At 36.3% G+C, this 20,936-nt stretch overlaps 1 protein-coding gene and 1 long non-coding RNA gene across 12 annotated transcripts in view; both read left to right on the top strand.

The window, feature by feature from the left end:
- The window catches only part of PDE1A (phosphodiesterase 1A), a 219,979-nt gene that overhangs the window by 83,028 nt on the left and 116,015 nt on the right, over positions 1-20,936 (top strand). The window contains exon 2 of one of the 11 annotated variants that reach the window (XM_030488064.1): positions 5,651-5,720. The exons of 9 other annotated variants lie outside the window; for them this stretch is intronic. Coding sequence is in view for 1 of the 2 variants with exons in the window: in XM_030488061.1 (XP_030343921.1) it covers positions 18,574-18,626 (53 nt within the window). In the remaining variant the exon portion in view is untranslated. Of the gene's footprint in view, positions 1-5,650; positions 5,721-17,702; positions 18,627-20,936 lie in introns of those variants that run through there. One more of the 11 variants, XM_030488061.1, reaches the window with a different exon arrangement.
- Positions 9,669-14,325, top strand: LOC115608748. The gene is made up of 3 exons (XR_003991649.1): positions 9,669-9,782; positions 11,686-11,751; positions 14,261-14,325. It is a non-coding gene; the product is annotated as an uncharacterized LOC115608748 (long non-coding RNA).

The following is a 20,936-nucleotide window of genomic DNA, read 5'->3' on the forward strand; positions in this document are numbered from 1 at the left end:
TTTTCTGATATTTTATGCAATCAGCTCATCTGGGAACTCAGTAAGAGCTCCAGACAAATGATTATTGATTTATTCAGGTGATTCATCGTGATGGGACCTGCCCAAGTCCACCTTGCAAATATGTGGGAGTGGCGTCTAGTTAAAAACAATGATACACAGGGAGAAAAAGATCTGAAACCTGTCCTTACCCTCCTTCCCCTAGCCTGCAAATGAAAGATTCTGAACAGTGGCCAGACTTGGAAAGTAGCTCTATGCAGGGTTCACAAAAATGGTATTTTAGTTTGATTTATCCTGGTTTGCTAATAAAGACGTTCTTTGCAATAGGGAGTTTTTGTAGTGGATATATGTGGGTGCACCACAACCTTCCACCCTCTGCATACTCATGTAGACTTACATCTCATTACTGTCTAGCTATTAATTGTATGTGTCTATGAACAATGATGGCTTCAAGTACTAAGCTGTCAATATGACTCTCCCAGATGAAGATCTGAGTAGGCGTAAATGTCATGATAAGCATGCTGCCTTCATGTATCACAGAAAGTTATTATCTCCTTTCTGCTGATTCTTATATAACTATACTTTTGTCTGATAAAATAGAATAAATATATAATTTCTTTTTCACAGTCAGCCGTGTTATATGTGTGTGTGTGTGAAAATTTGTCTTATTAATAGTGACACTTTTCCTTCAAAATACCTGCCAAATCTGACTGATCCTTTTTCACGTTGTTACTTAGATGAGCTTGAATGCTTTAGAGCACTTGGATGTGTAACGTTATATACACCAATATCAACTCAAGTCACCAACACTAATTGGCCTTCAGAAACTGTAAAGAAAGAAATTAATTTGACACTTTAGTTTTACATTTTTTAAGTAGAAGAATCTTTAGAGATAGCAGCACTACATAGCATTGCCAAAAATGTATCAGAGCGGCTGGACACAGGCAGACTCATCCACAGTTTTTGAAAGTTATAATAAATTTAAAAAGTACTACTTATATTCATTTTGGATTATTTTCTGCCAGTTTTCCAAATTTAAATAGTGTTAGACCCATAATAAATAGCAGGAAAACACAAGGGAACACAAGTAAAAAAACCAAAAACCTAAACATGGCATGAAATTGATACTCGAGGTAAAGATTAGATACTAAAGAGACATCAAAAGTAGGGCAATGCAGTCTCCACGTTTAAGATAGGTATACAGGTATTGTTAATGCAGAATGTCACAGAAAAAATTTCCTTACCAAAAAGCCCCCAATAATCTGAAACCAAACAAAGAACCCCAAAAAGCAAGATCACTAGCTCCTGTACAAGTTTCATCCTTATAAGCACTTGTTCTTATTGTTTACAGTACAGCAGCTTAAAAAAATTTTAGAGGTTTCTGGGCATTAATCTCTGGGCTGTACAGGATCCCGGCTGCTGGTGTAGCTGTTAGGCTGCAATGTAAGTGGTGTTTCTTCCTGGGAGTCAAAGTCTGACAAGTGTGATGAAATGCATAATATTGATAATCAGAAAACCCACAGAATTTAAATGCAACAAATGTCTGGGCATTTCATGTGTGAACTTATAGGCTGTCAGTACTCTTTTTATTTAACATTTACTGCTACTCCAAGCAGGCTTTGAAAAAAAGATCTTTATTGCAGTTCTTTGTATTTTTGTGTCAGGGTCAGGAGCAGACATTTGAACTTTCTAATCTCTTCTTGTCAGATCAGTACATGGAAAAATCAAACAATGCTGCCTCCTACTTTTAAACTTTTCAGAGACCTTCTTTTTCAGTGGCTGCTGGAGAACATGAGTATGAAAATGTTCAAACCAAATGTTTGCTGGGCATCTCTCAGTGTTCGTGTAATCCTCAGTGCTCAAAGGCTTTGAGAAAAAGCATGAAGAGGACAGTATTTCTTATCCCTTTTTAAAAGATACTGCTGATTCTACTTGTTCATTAATGCCATAGTTGAATAAACCAGAAAATGCTCCTTTGCTTTGGTTTAACTGTTCTAAATCAAGATTTCTAAACATTTTTTTCTTAGTTCACCTCTGTGAAGAGCATAGCTGTAGAAACTATGCTCAGGAGTGACTAACTTTTGTCTTAGTTTTTAAATAAATCTCAGATAAATGGAGAAACAAAAGCTGGACTTTTAGGAAGTAATTAGGGTGTTTAAGTGTCCAGCCTTTAACTTTTGATGTGAACTAGGCAGAGGACTTAAAGCACTTTTGATTGCCTCAATCTGTGATATCGATAAATTCCACCATTACAAGTTTCTGCTCAGATAATGGACATTAATAACACTAATTGTGTTATTAACAAACAAATAACACTATTTCACTGAAGTATCAATTTGTCATAAGAAACAAGCTCAACTTTCTGTATTCTTAGCCATTCTTCTCCTCTTAGATCCATTTACATGTAACTGAGTTTATGCAGCTCCTTCATCATATCCCATAGCTTAAAACTTCTCTTAGTTCTTAGTTTTGCATTTTTTCTAGGCTTTATTACATGTTTCCTCCCTGTACCAGTGTGGAAGACTAAATATTCTGGCAGCTTAAGTAGTGTCTCAGACCACATCTCTAGAAATTCTTGGACTTCTGTTATCATTGGCTTTTCTTCCTTTCTTCTTCTCTTTGAGCAGTTGTTTTCTTGTTACATTTTTCTGTGTGTCTGTTTTAACCCTTGGTCTAGAAAAATATGCTGCAGCTTTTTGGACATATGCCAAAATAAAAAAAGCTTAAGTGCCAAGTTCTTAGTTTTAAAATAAGACCAGCAAGAGAGTGAAATGATTCATCACTTCCTGGTAAGCATAATTATTACTGCAATCACCATTTATTGTGTATTTACACCCTTTAAAAATGTGCTAAATATTACTGTAAGTTCAGAAAGTTATCATTTCAACTGAATCAACTGAAAAAAATTAGAGCACCACAGGTGTGTACTTTAAACAGGAAACGATACCAATCTCCAGGACTCTCAGAGCTGCATTCCTTGGAATGAGCTGCAAGAAATGTGCCATATCTGTGTAAAAATGGTATATGCTGAGGTTAGGGTAGTGGTTCTACAAAAGAAAGTGTTTCAGCTGGTTTAGCTATTGTGTTTGTCATTGTTGGAAGCTGACTGCTGAAATGTGAAGCTAGTTCCCTCTCTTAGCTGGGTGTTAATTTACTGTCTAAATGGGAACACTGGAGATACAGTAATTATGTTTAGTATTCAATTTGTGTATTTATCCTGTTTTAAGCAAATTACTTGGATCTTCACTCCTACAGCTGCTCCCTGGCAATTATCTATAAATAAACAAGGAATCTTATTTTAACAAGGTATAGTTGTAATTTCTCTGTATTTTGAACCTTATAAAAAATGACTCAAAGCATAATTGATTCTGCCTATAAGTCAAGATGCAGATTCATTCTCACCAGTCCTTGCTGGTGAGAATTTAAACAAAATTCAGACTTGATAACATATAAATGTGTAATTTCTCAGATAACTTCTTTTGCGAGATCTTTGGGGTAGCAATCAGCTTTTTATTCTGTTTGCATAGCAAATGGTACAATGATGTCTTTGTCTACCACTGGGAATTTTGGGTACTATCACAGCCAAACAAATGGTTAAAATACATTGCTGAAAAATATTACAGTGCATGAAATTTTTTCCAACTTGTTATAAATGACTGCTGTGTTAGTGAAAAATCCTTACCTAACAAGTCAATGCTACTATTTAGTATTTCAGCATTTATTTTTGCATGTCACCTGGGCTCTGTTCATACCCAGGGAGGGTAGGTGCAAAGAGCTGCCTTTATTTCCCTGATCCTGTGATATTCAACTTTAGCTGAAAGTCTTTCCTATGACCTTAATTGCTGCACATTAGAATCAAAGCCTTCCCAAAATGTGCTACTAAAAATGGGGTATTCAAATGGTGTGTATCAAAAGTTTTAAGAGAGGCAGAAAGGAGAAGGAAATTACTTCAATGGAAGTAGTAAGGGAGGGAGAAGACCAAAAACTCTCCAGAAGTGATGGGTGCAGATTAAAATAGATTTAATTTCATTCTCCATTACAGTAATTAATAGCTGGAAAGGGTGCTGAACACCTCCTATGTTTCTACATGTTTCTACATGTGTTTTACAGTCCAGAATAGTTATGTCTTTGAACCTTTCTCCCCCCAACCTATATGAGGCTGACTTGTGAAATTTCAGTACTGTTCCTCCTTACTCCTCCCCAAGTCAAAGATGGTGAAGAGTTTTTTAAGAAGCTGAAATAGTATAACCCTCTTCGGATTTGTATCTTCAACTTAGTTTCAACTTAAAGGGAGTTATTGACAGATGCTATTATTGCATTTTAATGTTGCTTAACTTGAAAGGTTGCATTGTGTTGATGGGAAAGGGTAGGTAGGTTTGCTGAACTCCAGACTCAAGATATGTTTTTTTAGTTAAAACCAAGATTATGATTATGCAAAAAATTACATGTGAGCCTGTGATTTAGTGAATCAGCCTGGTCAAGTGTAGTGGCTGCCTTCTACAAGGGTCTTCAGTATTTCTCACTGTGATGTGGAGGTTTATTTGCATTACAGACTGAGCAAAAGTCTGATATCATTGATAGGGTTTGTCAGCAAGCTGGCAGAACATAAGTTTTCCTCTCTTGGCACAGATCACATTAACAAATTTATCAGGGAATATTATGCAGACTCAAAATCTGCCAAAAATATGAATGATGCTGTGACAGAAACCACCTGCATAGCTCATGATGTTCTTGGATCAAAGTACCAGCAGGAAATTGCTGCAGTATTCCAAATAGTAAGTGTGGTTTTGGAACAAAGGAGAAACCTTAAGAACAAGTTGGTACTTACCCTTTGTCACTTGAAAGCAGTTTTCGAAAGCTTATACCAAAGGATATACTGAATTTGTGCAAGTGCTAATAAGAAATAATGAGTTACATATCCACAAATCAACAAGATCTGTATGAGACTAGGGCACCTGATACATAAGAGGGATAAAAAAGGTAGATGCGACTATGTAGGAAAAGGTTTTCAAAAGAAACTATTGCTACAAAGTCACTGAAATGAAAATTTTCTAGATACAGGAGAAGAAACAAAGGAAGAAGGGAAACCTTGTTCTTACAAAGAATATGCATTAAATTCAAATTACCTTTTGAAGGGCAGAAATTCCATCAGCTCCCAGTGTTGAAACTTAGGCACTCTGAGTTGAAAGTTACCTGTCCAAGATCAGTCTATAGACTAATGAAAAGCTCAGGGCTCTTAGGTCCCAGGCCAGGGTCTTCTCTGTCAGTCCACGCTGTTTACGTTTGTAATGTACGGAAATTCAATGTAAGGAAAAATAACCAGGTTATTTTTACCATTAATCTATTCGAAGTGCCAGTCGCTTCACTTAACAAAGGACATTTTGTGAAGTGATCAGCTTCCACCATCAATATGGCATAAACATACAAGGCTTTGTGCAGTGTTAACAATAAGCTAGATCTGTAAGGTAGAATCAAAGCTTCTATGCATTTAGATGTCACTTCAATGTCATAATTTTAGATTAATCTAAGAAAAACTGCATATAATGTACTTGCCACTCATGATGAATGTGGTTTACGAGGTGGTTACATACAGTTGTTGATTTTTTTTTTTATCCAATTCATATTTATATTTCACTTGTCAACATCACTTTAGATGGAGTCCGAGGAAGAGTCATTGCTTACAACAGTTACCAATAGAAGGATATTTTCCTGCAAATTTGAAGGTATGTTTTTGATACTAGTTGGCTAAAATTAGATTGCAAATGTGATTTGTTTGCTGTATGATAGCTTTGCCTTTTAGACTTAGCTTTCCCTCTGCTGTTGTTACTGTGAGTGAATAGAGTGACTTGCTTCTTCCCTCTTTTGTTCTCTGGTTCCTTGAGAAACATCCATATAATCACTTTTAGGGCTTGGAGGAACTTTCTAACAATCATACACTGGCTGGCAACTATATTTGGCAAAGAGTTATCAAAGTTTTGTGGTCAGAAGAGGAAGGGGCATCCGCTGGCTCTGAAAGTGCTCTGACACAGGTACATATTTCTTCTATAGTTTGGAGTATTAACTTACAGCAAGAGCTGCAAGTACAGTGAGAGCAAAATTAGAATTCAAAATGATACTTGTGGTCCAAAAATGCAGTGCAATTGCCAAACTTTTGCCACATTTAGGCAACAATAATCAGCTGTACAAACACAGGATGGGGAAAACCTGGCTGTATTACAATACCACAGAAAAGGATCCAGGAGGTAATCACAAACTTGAACAAAAGTCAACAGTGTCCTGCTGTTATGAAACAGGTAAAATAACATGCTGGGAGATATAATCTCTGCTAGCACTTGTGAACACTGTCACAGTGATCTAACTCTGCAGTTCATGCATCTCTTTCCAAACACTGGTTGTTGTCTTGGCTTATATCATTTCTGATGGTTGAAAATACTGCTTGCGTATCTGATTTGGAGCTCCTCATGCCCATCACAGTGTTATTCTTGAGAGGTTTTGTACCCTTTTTGATGTTTACAGTGTCAACCTGAAGTGCATAATGTTCTTTATTTGCAAATCCAACTGGTCAAGAGCAAATAAAGTATTTCAGTAGTATCATTCTGAGATATTTATCCCAGATCACCATCATAATTTGTTTGGTTTTGTTTTCAGAGATTCATACTGCATGTTTGTGTTAATGAATCATTAGGTCTTCCACTTTTCATTTTTTCCAAAGATATGTGTTTGCAGCCTTAAAATTTTTAGTATTAGATGCAATGCAATTTTCTTCAGCCTCTGCAATATAGTTTGCTAGTTTGTGTCCTTGTCTGATCTAACAGGAAAATACTGAGACGTGAAGTGCATTAGACTCAGTTATTCTAAGAAATAAACCCACTTTCTGGCTTATTTTCTCACTGCTGGCAGCCATTTCTGGAAGAGACCAATGAAGCACTATTTAAATCTGCAATTATTCCTTGTGTTTCCAAAAAGCCTCAGCTCTCTGGGAGCTTTTAATGGCTCCCTTCTTGCAGTCATGTTTCTTGCTTTGGTACCCTGAGCCATTTGGAAGTATAATTCATCGTTATCCCTGATCATTATCCCCCCCATGGCTTTGTAACATGAGCTTCTGTACAGCACAGTCACAGTCACTGTTTGAACTCCCCCTGAACCGTGCTTCTCCCCCGCCCCGCCCTGAAGGTATAGTTCCACAAACCAGAGAAATCCAAATCACAAACACAGTGATTTACACAGTAGTATGAAAGACAGACATTATCGGAAATAGAAAATGACTTGGTTTTGTATAGACATCTTCCTGGTATTTTCATGGTGTTCCCTGTGCTTCTTTTTAAAAATGATCATGCCAAAACAGCTTTAGCAGAATTGACCTGAGTAGCTCATACTGTTTTCCTTAGGCTATATGATTTTGTGAAATGGTTTTCTTTAATCGTGGTTTTTGAGTTGGTCTCAATAGTATCACTGAAAGAATAATTTCCTAAGGGTCAAAGAGTATAATGGAAGAATTCATACAGCTAATCTGGATAAAGGAATAATTAAATAGCATTGCATTGATCCAAGTGAGAAAAATTCTTAGTTGTAATTGACATTTTACTGACAAGAATCATGTGGGTACAGATGCTTGCTTGTATAAGAGTCAGGGTGAAAGCCAGGTGCATAAATGTCTCAAACACTCTGTAAGAACATCTGTTAAACGAACAATTATATTTTAGCACTTCTCATATAGTCATTAATTATAACATGCTCATTTCATTTTACATGCTATTTAAATGCTCACCACTGTTAAATACTTTCTTGATTATATGTATCTGTAGAGTGAAGTCATTCATGTACCAAACCAGAATCATTCTATGTCATTGAATTTAAAGTCTTTAACTTACTATATTGGCTTTGCAATAAATATTATGAGTTACTTCAAATAAAACTGAAGAATGGGAGCATCTGTCTCAATCCGAACACAAGACTTACCTGAACACAGGAAGTTCAAGCAATGTGCCAGAAGAATCTGAACAGCAGTATTGGAGAAAACAGTGCACACTCAGTCTGCACCGTTTGCAGTGAGGCACAGGGCATTGACAGGCGAGCACTGGCTACGGAAAGGTTGATTTGACCCGTGTCTGGTCATCTCAGTCTAAGACTTGGAGAAGATACCGTGCTAAGTGCTCTGCTCAGGGCTGAGTGGTAGTACTAGATACTGTTCTCTATAACATTCCTGTTTCTGAGCTACACTAGTCTGCTAACAAGGCATATGGAGAGATGTTTAGCATCTTCATGGCTCATATGGTTCTTATGTAAAAGGTGTAATTACTCACTTGAAAAATAGCAGTGAGCTTCACTAATATTTTGGGAGGCACATCTGACAGGTGTTACCCAAGTTCAGGGCTCTTGTGGGGGAAAAAGGTTAAAATACAGTGGAGGGTATGTTTTTCTATAGGTATTCTTCAAGATCCGCTAAAACCCATTTCTTTAAAGGAATGGAGATAGTTGCTTCCTAATGCTATTTCAGATTGCTTTTTTATTTTCCACTGCAGATGTCCTGATTAGTTAGGACCTATCCTAACTGCATAGGTCTTTTTGTTGGGAGTATGGTTTACCACAAACAGTCTATTTAATGAATAATGTTCAATCTGCTCTTTGAGGGCCACAACTGACAGTGAGTTAATCATACAGTGAATGCCACTGACATTGGTGGGACTGGTGTGATAAAAACTTCTCTCTGATGTGAATGAAAGGATTCCTGTTTTCTAAAATGTCTAAGGTGACTCTTCTGCAACTCATGGTGGGAAATACTGAATTAACAGAATTTTATTTACACCCAGTCTTCAGTTCAAATAGCAGAAAGTATTATACAGTGGTCAGTGTTAATCTAGATCTTACTAAAATTATTTTCCAGCTGTTGTCAATATGTTTTTACATACTGGAAAACCTTTTTCTTACCAAATATTATGTTTTCATTTATCATTCAGTAGTGACTCATGACAAGTTTAATAATTCCATGAAAGACATTAGTACACAGATTTTGTTAAAAATTCTGTTCTTTGTGGCTTTTAGTTCAATTTTAGGTCTTTAGTATGAAAGGTATCAATTCATTCTTTGGTCCTACAGACATACGTAAGGAACTTAACAATGCCTTGGTGTGTGCTTTGTCTTTTTAGTAGATAAGCAAAACAGTGCATTCCCTGGAGCTGAGAGCATAGTGCATTACATGTATGCTAAATTCATATGTAAAACAATTGTGTGAGTAATAAAGCCAATTATATTACACCCACATTCAAACATCTCAGAGAATTTGACTAGGAAAATTAGTCTGCCTCAGCTTTGAGTTCACGTAAATTATGGTATAAATTGAATGCAGTTTCTTTTTTTTTTTTTTTTCAGTTTGTGATTCTAGTACAGTTTTGAAATTAATTTTTCTGAAATGAGATTTTAAGTATATGAATGCAGAAAGACATATTTCCATGAAGAAAGGGAAGAGAAAAAAATCTAGGCAGAGACTTTACAGGAAACCATGACTCATTTTTTGTTTATAAACTAATGTTTGGTGTGTTTCACATTCTCTAGTTAGGTTCTTTTTATTTTATATTGCTAGCAAACTTTGACCCGAGATAAAAAGTGTGAGCACTGAACTGCTTTTGAGGACCATTTTTATTTTAAAGAATTGTTGACTACATAAGTGATATTCTGGCAAGTAGATTAACTGACTGTCAAAATTTATCCAAAGGAGTAACAGGTCCTGCACACAAACACACTGGTGAACCCTTTTTCAGGATTGTTACCAGTGATTTCAGTAGGAGGTACAGTATATTTCCCATACTAATATAATAGTACTCACTTTCTCTTGCAAGAAGCTGAAGGAATCTTAGTTGGTTTTGCACATCTACTTTTAAAGCCAAATGAGCTTGTGCATTTGGCATATGTTTCAGTTTTCTCGTATCTAGACTACAGTTAGCAGGAGACCCTTGTTTTCATAGTTTAGTCGTACTAAAAATTAACTTTACTGATGGGGAAAGAGAGAAATATTGATATTCAGAAAGTCTACATTTCTCCTTTGCTTGTTATTTTTCCTCTCTGGAAAAGCTATTGCCAAAACCCAGGTGAGTTTTCTTCTAGGTCTCCTTAAAGTTTTGCTAGAAGAGATAAACTTCCCACTAGTCTTCTGTCACAAGTACACATAAACTTGGCACACTTGGAAGGATATTATCACAGTAAATAGAGACTTGGGAAGAAGTGTGTATGGTGTTGGGGAGATGGTGAGCTGGTATAAGGGGGAAAATAATGCAGGTTATTTATATGTAGAATATAAAACTCTCTGAGTCTTCTTGTCTTTGAAAAACAGTACCATGTATTGCAAAGGCCATAATGGAATCTAGCTAGAAAGAAAAAAAGAAAAATCAGATCATTACTATATGCATTACATTTTGCGAATCTCTTTGTAATAGAAAGATAAGAGTGATCAAAATGTTATTGTATTAGAATAATAGATTTCTGAGTCATGCACAAGACATTTTTTGTCTATGGCCATGTTACATATCTGAGGATAGAGCTGAACTCAGAATTTCATTTATCACTATTTGTAAGACTTTAAAATGATGAATGTCAGATTTCGAGACATCTACAGGGAAACTATTATTTAAAAGCAATTTTCACAATCAGAAAGAAAAGCTCTGGTATTATTAGTGTTGGTATTTTAGAGAAACAGTTTTGTAAGATAATATATAATCACCCATAGAGTTTTTGCTGTTACAGCTTCTTTCATATGTAACCTAGATGTGACTGAAGAACAAATAGTTGATAGAAAAGACACTGCAACAACTCCCAGATACTGCTAATCTCTAAGGGAGAGATGCATGCGTGTATATTTCCAGGAAGTTTCCATGTCACTCAAACTGGATGCCAGAAATCTCATGACATAACCCAGAAAATGTCAATAATTGTGGCTAGACATGAATATTTTAACCAATGAAACTGAAGCAAGTTCCAGAAAACTAAAAAATAGCTGACCTTGGAGACCATGATGAAAGGCAGTGCAAAATAATTTCAGAATCAAGAATGGAACAACCCCGCCAATTTACTGTATCTACATCAGAATTGCCTGAAAAAAAACCCTTTAAAAAGTAATACTTATTTTTCATATACCATTTACTAGAACAGGACTACAGTTTTTCCTGTTGCCTTGCAATGGTTTCTCTATTATGTATGACTGATGGTTGTGATGGTTCTTTAAATTTCGTTCAAAGTTCCTACTCTGCCACCTACATGGAAATTTAAAATTGGATTTAAACATGAATTAAGAAGAAAAACTTATGTAGTATAGAAGTAGTTGTCATAGATTCTTGTCTCTTAATTCCAGTCTTTTAGCTGAGAACTATTATGTTTAGCGGAAGTTGATACAGCCTACCATGTTCTTCTGATTCCTTTTAGCACAGCCTCTGTTCTATTAAATGACCATTTATTTTCCATGGGGAACTGCAGTTTAGCAGAGAAATACTTTTGGTCATGATCTTGCTATTGCCCAATAGCCATTCTTAGCATATGCCTTAGTTACTCATGTTTTCCTTTTTGGATAATTTTCAAATTCTAAACTATTTTTTGCTATAATTAATTATTGTGCCAAATAGTTTAATTGACATACACATATAATTTAACCATTATCTTTAAAGAGGTTAGCCTGGTTTTTTTTTGCTTCATATTCTGTAGGCCATCTGTACTAAGTCCCAGGCTTTTTATTACCCTTTTCCCTAATAAAGAACAACAGTATGCTTGGTCAGTAGTTGCTCTATTGTCCAACATATAGTTGCCGTTATATGTATACATTTAGAAAATACAATTACAGTGTTTTCCAATAGAGACTGAAATTCCATCCAGCGGGGCCAATAATAATATTACACTGGCTCAAAACCAAAGAATGCCATGTTTTGACTTATGTATCTCAGTGCTAATTTAGCATCATATATCCCAAAGGAATTTCTTTCTCCTTTTTGTTTTCCCTCCCTTCCTTTCCTTCTTATCCCTCCTTCCCTCGTCACTAAAAATCCTAACAATTTCAGGTAGAATAAAACAAAATACAACTTCTTCAGAAGATTTTTAGTAAGTGGGAAAATCGATGTGCTTAGGAGACATTGGTATTTGCATTTTTGGTATTTCTACTAATTTACTTTTAACTTTGTTAGACCTTTAAAATATAGTACAATATAAAAGAAGTAGTAAAGGACTGGGAAGCTTCTGAAGCCAAGTTCCTGTGTCCTAGTCTGAGCAGGAAAGTCTTAGCAGGGAAATTAATCTCCTGCATGACGGCATTGACGTAAATCTCTGCTCAGTTTGTGTGTGCATGTAAACAGGGAAAGCAAGAGAGAATAAAACAATTTTATAAATATTCTTACTCATGAGTGGTAAAAAGGGAAGCCAGAACTTAAAGGTCTGCACAACTGTTGCACAGAGCTTTACCACATGTACTACAATAGATCCACTAACATTTGCCAACTTTTCTGTCTGCATTCTGAATGAGTCACAATCATCTTCAGTACTGTCTATTTTTTTAAGCTTGGAGAAGTCATTAGGTTAAGTTTTAGAGTGAGTTTTTCTGACAGCAACATGAAGAAATAGATTGAGACTGTCCTACACATTTCTATACACAGAGTACAGTAAGCTTAATGCAAACCTGGTAGACCAGTTGGGTGAAAAAGCATTCAGCCTGATCCATACAGGATGAACTGTGCTGAGGAATAGGGGTACCTGTATGGAGAATGTAGGTAACTATAATTTAGCTCTTAAATCATTACACAAACATTTTTCTGGTAGGTAGTATTCTATATTAAGCATGACATGCTTATGATAAAGATTACCCTTTGTAATGCAGGCAACCACAACATCTCCTAGAGCATTTAACTTGTGTCTGGGAACAGTACATCAGACACCTGGGCAATTTTATTGGCTCGATATAGGCAGATTCCTGCATGTGGACTGGAAGCTAGTAAAGGAGGTGCTGACAGATATATCCCTCTCATTATCATGAAAATCCTGTGACAGCTATTCTGTCTTGTAGAGAGCTTTGGAAGACCCTCTTCCTTGCTGAAGTGACAATGATGGCATAGATGGATTTCACATTGTTCCCTCCAGTTTCTCATGCACTGAGTTTAAATGCTTACCCTGTATGCAGCCTTTATGGAGTGGATATAATCCACCAATCCCAATCATATAAATACCTAAATAAAAATCTTGTTGCATAAGATACGTTGATTTTCTACTGTAAAAAGTTTCCTTTTCATGCTTTAGTTAGTGATTTAATCACATTACAATTTTCCTAAAAAGTGAACTGGTGCAGGGTATTGTACTGAAAAGTAAAACAGCATTCTTGTCATAAGTCCTGATTAAGATTTTTGTATTTCAAGCCTACACATTTAAAAAAAAAAAAAAAAGGAAAAAGAAAAGGAAGAAGAAGAGAAGCATGTCGAAGTATGTTGTCATTTCCCCCCCCCCCCCCCATTTTAGTCAAGAAAATAAATGAATGCATGAAACTTAGCTCTCTGCTTGTTCTTTTGTTGTTCATGAACAATAGGGGAAAGCCTCTGACCCCTTGCTTTCTTACAGAAGCAGAGCTGAGATTATGGCACAGAAGCAGAGCAGAGATTATGGCATTTAATGGATTAACACTTTAAGTGCCACACTTCATTGCCAGAATTAAGGACCAAAGTTCAAAATTTGGATGAAGTTGCAAATAGATGAAAGAATCAAAAGCCAAAATGATACGGTTGGTTGGTAAATGGTTTCACACACACAAAAATCCTAAACTAAACAGCAGGTTCAGTTAGTAGCTGATAATAGCAGTTGTCTACCAAAGAATTTTAGAACAATGAGGTTGGTAGGTGTATTCAGAGATTATTTACTCTACTTTCTCCTCCAAGGCCAGGCTAATAATTTCTGAAATGTGTTTACACAGCCTTTTAAAGTCTATCCTTTGAAACCTACTCATTGCGATTCCATGAACAGATTCTCTCAGCAACTAATGTGCTGATTATTTTCTATTGAAAAGTGTTCCTTTCACCATTGAATCTGTATTACCACAGCTTTATAGTCCTATGAGCTATTTTGCAGCACATTATTTCTTGACCACAAGGATAAGGAAAATAATCTGTTTCCATAAACTTACACAGCCATGTTTATAATCTGGAAGATTTTTAGTTATGTTTGCTTTCATTTTTCTTTTAGGGTACATTATGTGTGACTTTCTGCCTCTCCTCATATGAGGTGTTTTCTAGATTTCTGTTTTCTCTAGGTTTAGTCCAGTATGTCTCTGCTGAATCCTGTTGCCCCAAAGCAAGAAACAAAGCTTCATATGAGCTTTAGGAATACAGAGAGAATGGGAGGTTTTTCTTCGGATGATACTCCCTTTTATATGTCCCAGGGTGATGCTTGTTTTTTTTTCATAAGACTGTGATAGTATGTTTAGTTTATTCGTGATGATTCACTGCTACTTCTCATGCATTTTCTGAAGAAGTGCTGCCTAGCCAATGATCCCTTATCTAGCAGATTATTCCCATGTGTATGCAGAGTTTGGTGGTTTTTATATCCTCTTTTTTTCTGACCATGTCTGCAGTTTGTTAAGGACATTCAGAAGGGCTTACTAGCTTAATATTGTCAGTGCTGGACTAAGTGTATCACCTATCTCCATCCAAACCATTGAAGAAAATATTACGTAGGGAAGGCCCTGGGACAGCAAGCTTCTTAGATAAATTATCTTTTTAATTTGACAGAATTACTACTCTTTCAGCACAGTGAGAATTATTTTTCTCACTTCTATTCCAACAGTTTCATAAGGATAATTTCTTTTTCCCCATATATGGTTGATCATGCATTTTTAATTTCTTTGTCTCCCCTTTCTGCTGGTCTCGCACCTGTCTGTCTTTCTACAGAGGTAGATGAGCTGTTAACCAGCAATGCCTACACACATCTTCATTAACCAGCAGATATTTTAGCTAGAAAGTAGAAAGAATCAACTGTCTGACAAATACAGATTGTTGGTTCTTAAATTTGCCATCTTAATTGCCCATATCTTTGAAATTAAAGTAGGAAAAATAATTACATTTCTAGACTTCTGCCAAAGAGCTGCAGATCAATAAGAAATATGTGGCATTAAAAGAAGCAGAATTAAAATATTTTGGGTCCCAGCTCACTTTTAGTCTTTTGCCTTGAGACGTAGTACTAGGTATCAAGTTACTTAACTATTGCTAGAAGTCTTGAGGTTAGGGAAACCAGATTTTGTGAGTGGTAGAGTATTACATGCTTTTTGTCCCAAAAGTTTGCTTTCACATGAACATATGCGTGGGAGATGAAATAAAAATAGTTTACATTACGTAGAAACAGCAGTGGTCATTGGTTGCAATGGACAAATGATAGCAACAATAACTGGAAAACAAACTGAAAAAACCCCGAACAATTCAGGAGTTTTCTGCTTGAGTTTCATCCAATGTTAGCAAATTAAATAACATATGACTAGGGCATCATTTAAATAGTGTTTTACCATTCTAATTACTGCTGAAAGGATTCATCTGAAGTAAGAAATATGATGAATGTTATCTATAGAAGACTTTTGGAAATTGCAATAATGCTTTCAAGTGGAAGGCTTTCTCATTCTAACAAAAATGCACCTCTTCAGTGCATTTTGTGTATCAGGTCCAGGCATATCCTACAATTGACTGATATTGCTCCAATATGCTCTAATACTATAATATGCAAAAAGTTCCATCCTGGTGAATTTTACACATGTGATTTTTCCACTGAACAATACAGGGATAATCTCAAGTGGGACTCAGGCTTCAAGCAGTCTAGTCAATCTATCATATCTTTCTGAAATGCCCTTTCTTGAAGAATTTGTTTGAATACTTATTCAACATGTAGACATGATGAGAAGGAAAAAGTCAGTGGGTTGTTGCTGTGTTGAATGAAAAAATGGTCCAAAAAGTCTTTTTGGAAGGTGAAAATCAATGCAATTAAAGTGAAGTTCTGTTACCATTTTATATTAATATTTTCTTTCCCTGTCTTTTCTTTTTTTAACAGTTTAAAATTCCTAGAAGCCAAAGTAATTACACTGCAGGAATTTCAGCTCCCCTAAATAGTACTTTTTACAGTGCCATGCTTCAATGGAAGTCCCATGAACAACAATGTGCCTTTGACTAGGCCCAGAGAAATTTACTTTTTAGATGCATAGTAGTTTTGGGACTGATAAAACTGCTAGATGAAAGGTTGAGGAGTTCAGTGGGAAAACATATTTAGTATAGCTCTCACTGAGAGTTTAGAGATTTTCTTTTTTCTTTCTTAAAACTCTCAGAAGATATCAGGATTTTTAGCCTGAGCTACAGATAATCCCTCTGAATAACAGAAGTAAAGCAGTCCTATGCACATAATGTGAAACAGAAAGAAAGGTTTCTTTGTAATTTTCAGCTTTCTGTATAGAGATTGAGTGAACACACTTCAAAAAGCAGAAATTCCTTTGAAACACTGAAACACAGAGAAGGAAAACTACATGAATCTTGGCAAGCAAGAGTAAGTAAGATCATGACTACATGAGAATCTTTAAAAATATGACAACACTCTGAACACTGCATGTTGTTGAAGAAAGTTCTTCAGATCATTTAAGATCTTGGCAAAAACTAATCTGTGATCTGAAAAAGGTAATTGTTTTCCTGATGAAGATGTATTTCTCTCTGCTTTTCAAAGGAGTAGGAGTGAAGAGTGGGGCAAGGTAAGACCTGAACTGGCAGAAAATAACTGGTGGTGGCTGACTGATAATTTTTGCTTTAGTTAATTACTCCATGGCTGTGTGAAGAAAATACTTTTTCTTGTATTTTTTTTTTTTTGTGTGGGGACCAGTTTCTGTGTCCTTTCAGGCTAACCAAACTTGACACTGTCACTATGTTGTATATGCAATATATATTAGCTCTAGGAAGAGATTTTACCCACTTCAGTAAAATCCACTAAACCTCTAAATTTTCCTTTGTGGAAACACGTATTACTGGAATGTTTGATACCTCTGTTTGCATATAGTAGTATTTAATGGAATTGTTATTAAGTTAATAATTACATGTTCATAAAGTAATACGGACTTTCTTGGTCATATACAGCCTAAGACACATCTCAGCGTTACTTATCTTGCCTTTTCTGCGGACTTACAGTATCCCTCAAACTTAGTTTGATACTGCCCAGTGCTATGCACTTACCTGTGTCAATCTACCACTCTCCTCCTCTCCCTTCAACCCATAATGCAATTGCAAAAGCTACAAACCTTCCTGATCCTACTTGCTTTGTATCAACAACTTCACTTAGCACATAGTGAGTCCTTCTCAAGAGTTAAGCTGCAAGGAAGCTCCAGTGCTTGATCACAGGGAAGCAAGAACTGTGGCAGGTCCTTTCCTCCCCTGGCAGGAAGGGGGCACACGGTGCCAGGGTACTGTCCTGCCACGGTGTGCAGCTCCACACGTGATGATGGCTTGCTGCTGGTTCAGTGCTCATCTGGCCAGGTTCCATGTTTCCCGTCAAGCCCTGTGTAGCACAGCTTCGTTATGGGCCCTTTGACATGCCCGGGAAATGGCATCTCACCTGAACCGTTTATGACTTCAGTTTACTGAGAACCACGGTCAGCTGCTTCTGCTTTATAGTTTTGTTTACAGCCTGTGTTCGCTGCGGTTGAATTCTTCCTGATTTATGTCAGCGTGATGTCAGAGCAAGCCTTTCAGTTTGGATCTCTGTTGAAATCTTATCTTGCAAGCAGTAACAGTTTGCTACTGTCACTGTCTGAACTTGGTCATTTTTGTTTTCCTCACTCAAGTAGTGTCGGTTTGTTTTATGTAGTTATGGTCCTACCAGCTGCAAACACCATATTCTGCTTCAGCCAAGTCTAGGTTATTAGGTTATGAATGCTAAAAATTATGAGCAGTGCTTTAATTTGCATAGTTATATCCACACATCATCCAGAGTGAATAAAAACCAGATTGCAAAATAATTACAATCTCTTGAAGTAGAGCCAGCCTCACAGACCAGATCCATCTGTCTTCATTAATTTGTATACAGTCCTTTTACCAGAACAAACTTTCTGAAGGTGCTCACATGGGAATGCTGAAACAGCTGCACAACTTTTATTTTGAAGAAAAAAAAAGTTGAGCCTCAGAACAGTGTGTTTTAAAGAGGGAGAGAGAGAGAGTGACTCTGCATTTAAGACTTTGACCAGCATGTGTAAGAAGTGCTCTCATGGCTGGAATAATCTAACAAATTTTTACCTGGATAGCCCTTGGCAAAGCTCCTCTTTTTTTCTTGCACAGTTGAAAGGAATCCAGTGCAATTCTGTGCTTCGATCAACTTGACTCCAGTTTTGCACAGCCTGCCCGCTTTGGTAGTGCACAGCTGTGCCTGGCTTCTTGTGGCCTCTATGGCCCTTTTCTGCTCCACTGTCAGAAAGAGGGAGGGAGACTTCCCCCAGTACCAAAATATCATTCTGTGTGCTCTCTGCAGCAGAGTAGCAAAGAACAAGTTTCCTGATTATTCCCTCATCTTTGTGGAGTTATTTGCTGAAAGAAGTCTTTTTCCCAACTTTAAATGGATGATTGTGTTACAATCAAGAAAAAGCATCTCCAAAGACCAATCTTTAGGTAAGTGATGCTGTTATTAGTTTGAACTGAAAACGTTATGAACTTTACTCTCTACATCCTGTCTGTTAACATAAAGTTCATATGCAAATACAAAAAAATTGTTCAAGAAAAGCGTTTGCCATTGCGTAGCCTAGTAATGTATCAGAGGATTTTGGTGCTCAGAATATATTTTTTTCACTTGTACTGAGACTTTGTAGAAGTTCTTTTTCTTCTCTCTGTCATCTGTGTTCTCTGAAGTTTTGTGTGGGATTGTCTTTATTATGAAAGAGGAGCAGCATAGCTCTTGAAAACTTTTGTGTGTGTGTTTTGTTTTCCTACAGCTCTGCAGTCCCTCAGTGTATTCTGGAATTATAAAGCTGTTTTAAAGTGGAACAAGGTTCATGGTTGGTTTAGCTGATTATGTCTGGATAGCAGAAATTTAATACTTGAAACGATACACCTTTCAGTGTAAAATAGCTTGCTTGCTGGGACGTGCAGACAAGTGCTTAAAGTATAACTAAACTGTAAGACTTTTCTGATAGAAAGGGTTGAAGTTTGAAGAGCAACAAGTTGGAGTTTTTATGAGGTGGTTCTTCACTGCTTCCTATATATGTTAGTTTGATCTATGAAACATCTTTCCGATTACTTTGTATTTTAAAGTCAAATAGAAAATTCTTTTTACAGATCAGGATTAGATCTAGTTTACTTGTGCTTTTTACCACAGGAGAGCCCTTTCTTTCCTGTGGCCAGCCCTAGCTTCAGACCAAGTGACTGGGAAATAATGTTTCTCAAACTATTGTGGATAAGGATGCAGTGGCAGTAAGATTAAATAAACCTGCAATAGTTCACACTTCTGTTTATGGCTGGTGACATCTATAAAAAAACTCCAGCTCTTACTGGGTGACATCAGCAGGATATTGTAACAACAGTGTTGATATGACAGATAAATATAAGATGGTCCCAAAGCAAATACAGGATTGTTATTTATTGGATAGCCACTACTGATGTCATATGTTATGGGAGCACAGTAACAGTTGGTATTGCAGCTCCAGCGTGAGTTCAGACAGGTAGTCATGCCAGGATTATGTCCTACTAATGGTACATGTGGAGAAATCTTTCAGTAGTGTTACAGTTACAGTGCAGAATGAGAATCTGGACATTAAAAGGTTGCTATGGGAGTGAAATGACTTAACTGTTAACCTTAGATTTGAATCTCCTGTGTTGATGTGCTATGCAATTTATATCGTAAATTAAATTAAACATTTTTCACTTTAATAAAGTGGAGCTAAGGTATTTCATAGGAAGTTTATGACTGACAATTAAGAGACATTTTATATTTTCCTCAAGTGGTGTTTTTTTAAGCTAGTAGTTTAATTGAATATATTTCTGTTTAAACATCAATCGTTATTTTTCAAGGATCTATGATAATTATCCCGTAAACTATAACTTAAAAATATTTTAAATGCACATTCTTCACAGTCTTTTGCGGGTGAATAAGTGCATATTTCCTGAAGTATTTGGGAAGCTGCTATAGAAATCTGCTGTGGCTAGTGTAGTACTGGATAGTTTGCAAGAGCTTTCTTAACGGATATTTCCCTAAACTGTCTTGTGGGAGTGAACTTAACTCAATGAAATAGAGTAAGTTTCAACATTTCTTACCAAAATCCATTCCTGCAAATCAGTTCTAAATACAGAACGGCAACTAAATACTGTTGGCATGCTTAATCCAGAGCAAGAAAACCCCTAATATGGAAAGCCCCCTAAGAGTCATGGCTCTGCAGTGACTCTTCTGGCAAAAGATCTCTGTAATAATACAGTAAATGCTAAAGAAACGTTTCCAAGGTCGAGACCAGTACAATATTTTAGGCAGCTCAAACAAAAAGACAATCTCTGTATGCCATAAAGATCGTATCATGTACAGTAAATACAGATGCTATCATAGTACATTAAAGAGCTGGCTTTTTTAATGTGTGTCCATTTTCCTTATGACTTTGGAAAATATTTCTCCAGTGAGAAAGTTTTCATATATGAGAATTGTAAAGATTTATCCCCAGTCCTTTTAATCCTGTAATTTTCTTTCCGTGTAGGTGAAATGGTTTTACTGGACACAAATCTTACCTGGAGGTAACTGAATCAGTAGGCTAGTAAATTTTTCTCTCAAAAAGAAAAGATAAAATATAAAATTACCCCAATTTTATATATATTTAGAGTTATCCATGTTTCACCTACAGCTAACACTAATTATGGTTACTCTTAAAAATCATTTTTATCTTGAGAGCTAAGTACATATGAATATCTTCCTGCTTAGCAAAGTTACGTATACAGTGGATC

Source organism: Strigops habroptila, chromosome 5, assembly GCF_004027225.2.
Source record: "Strigops habroptila isolate Jane chromosome 5, bStrHab1.2.pri, whole genome shotgun sequence".
NCBI classification, from domain to species: Eukaryota; Metazoa; Chordata; class Aves; order Psittaciformes; family Psittacidae; genus Strigops; species Strigops habroptila.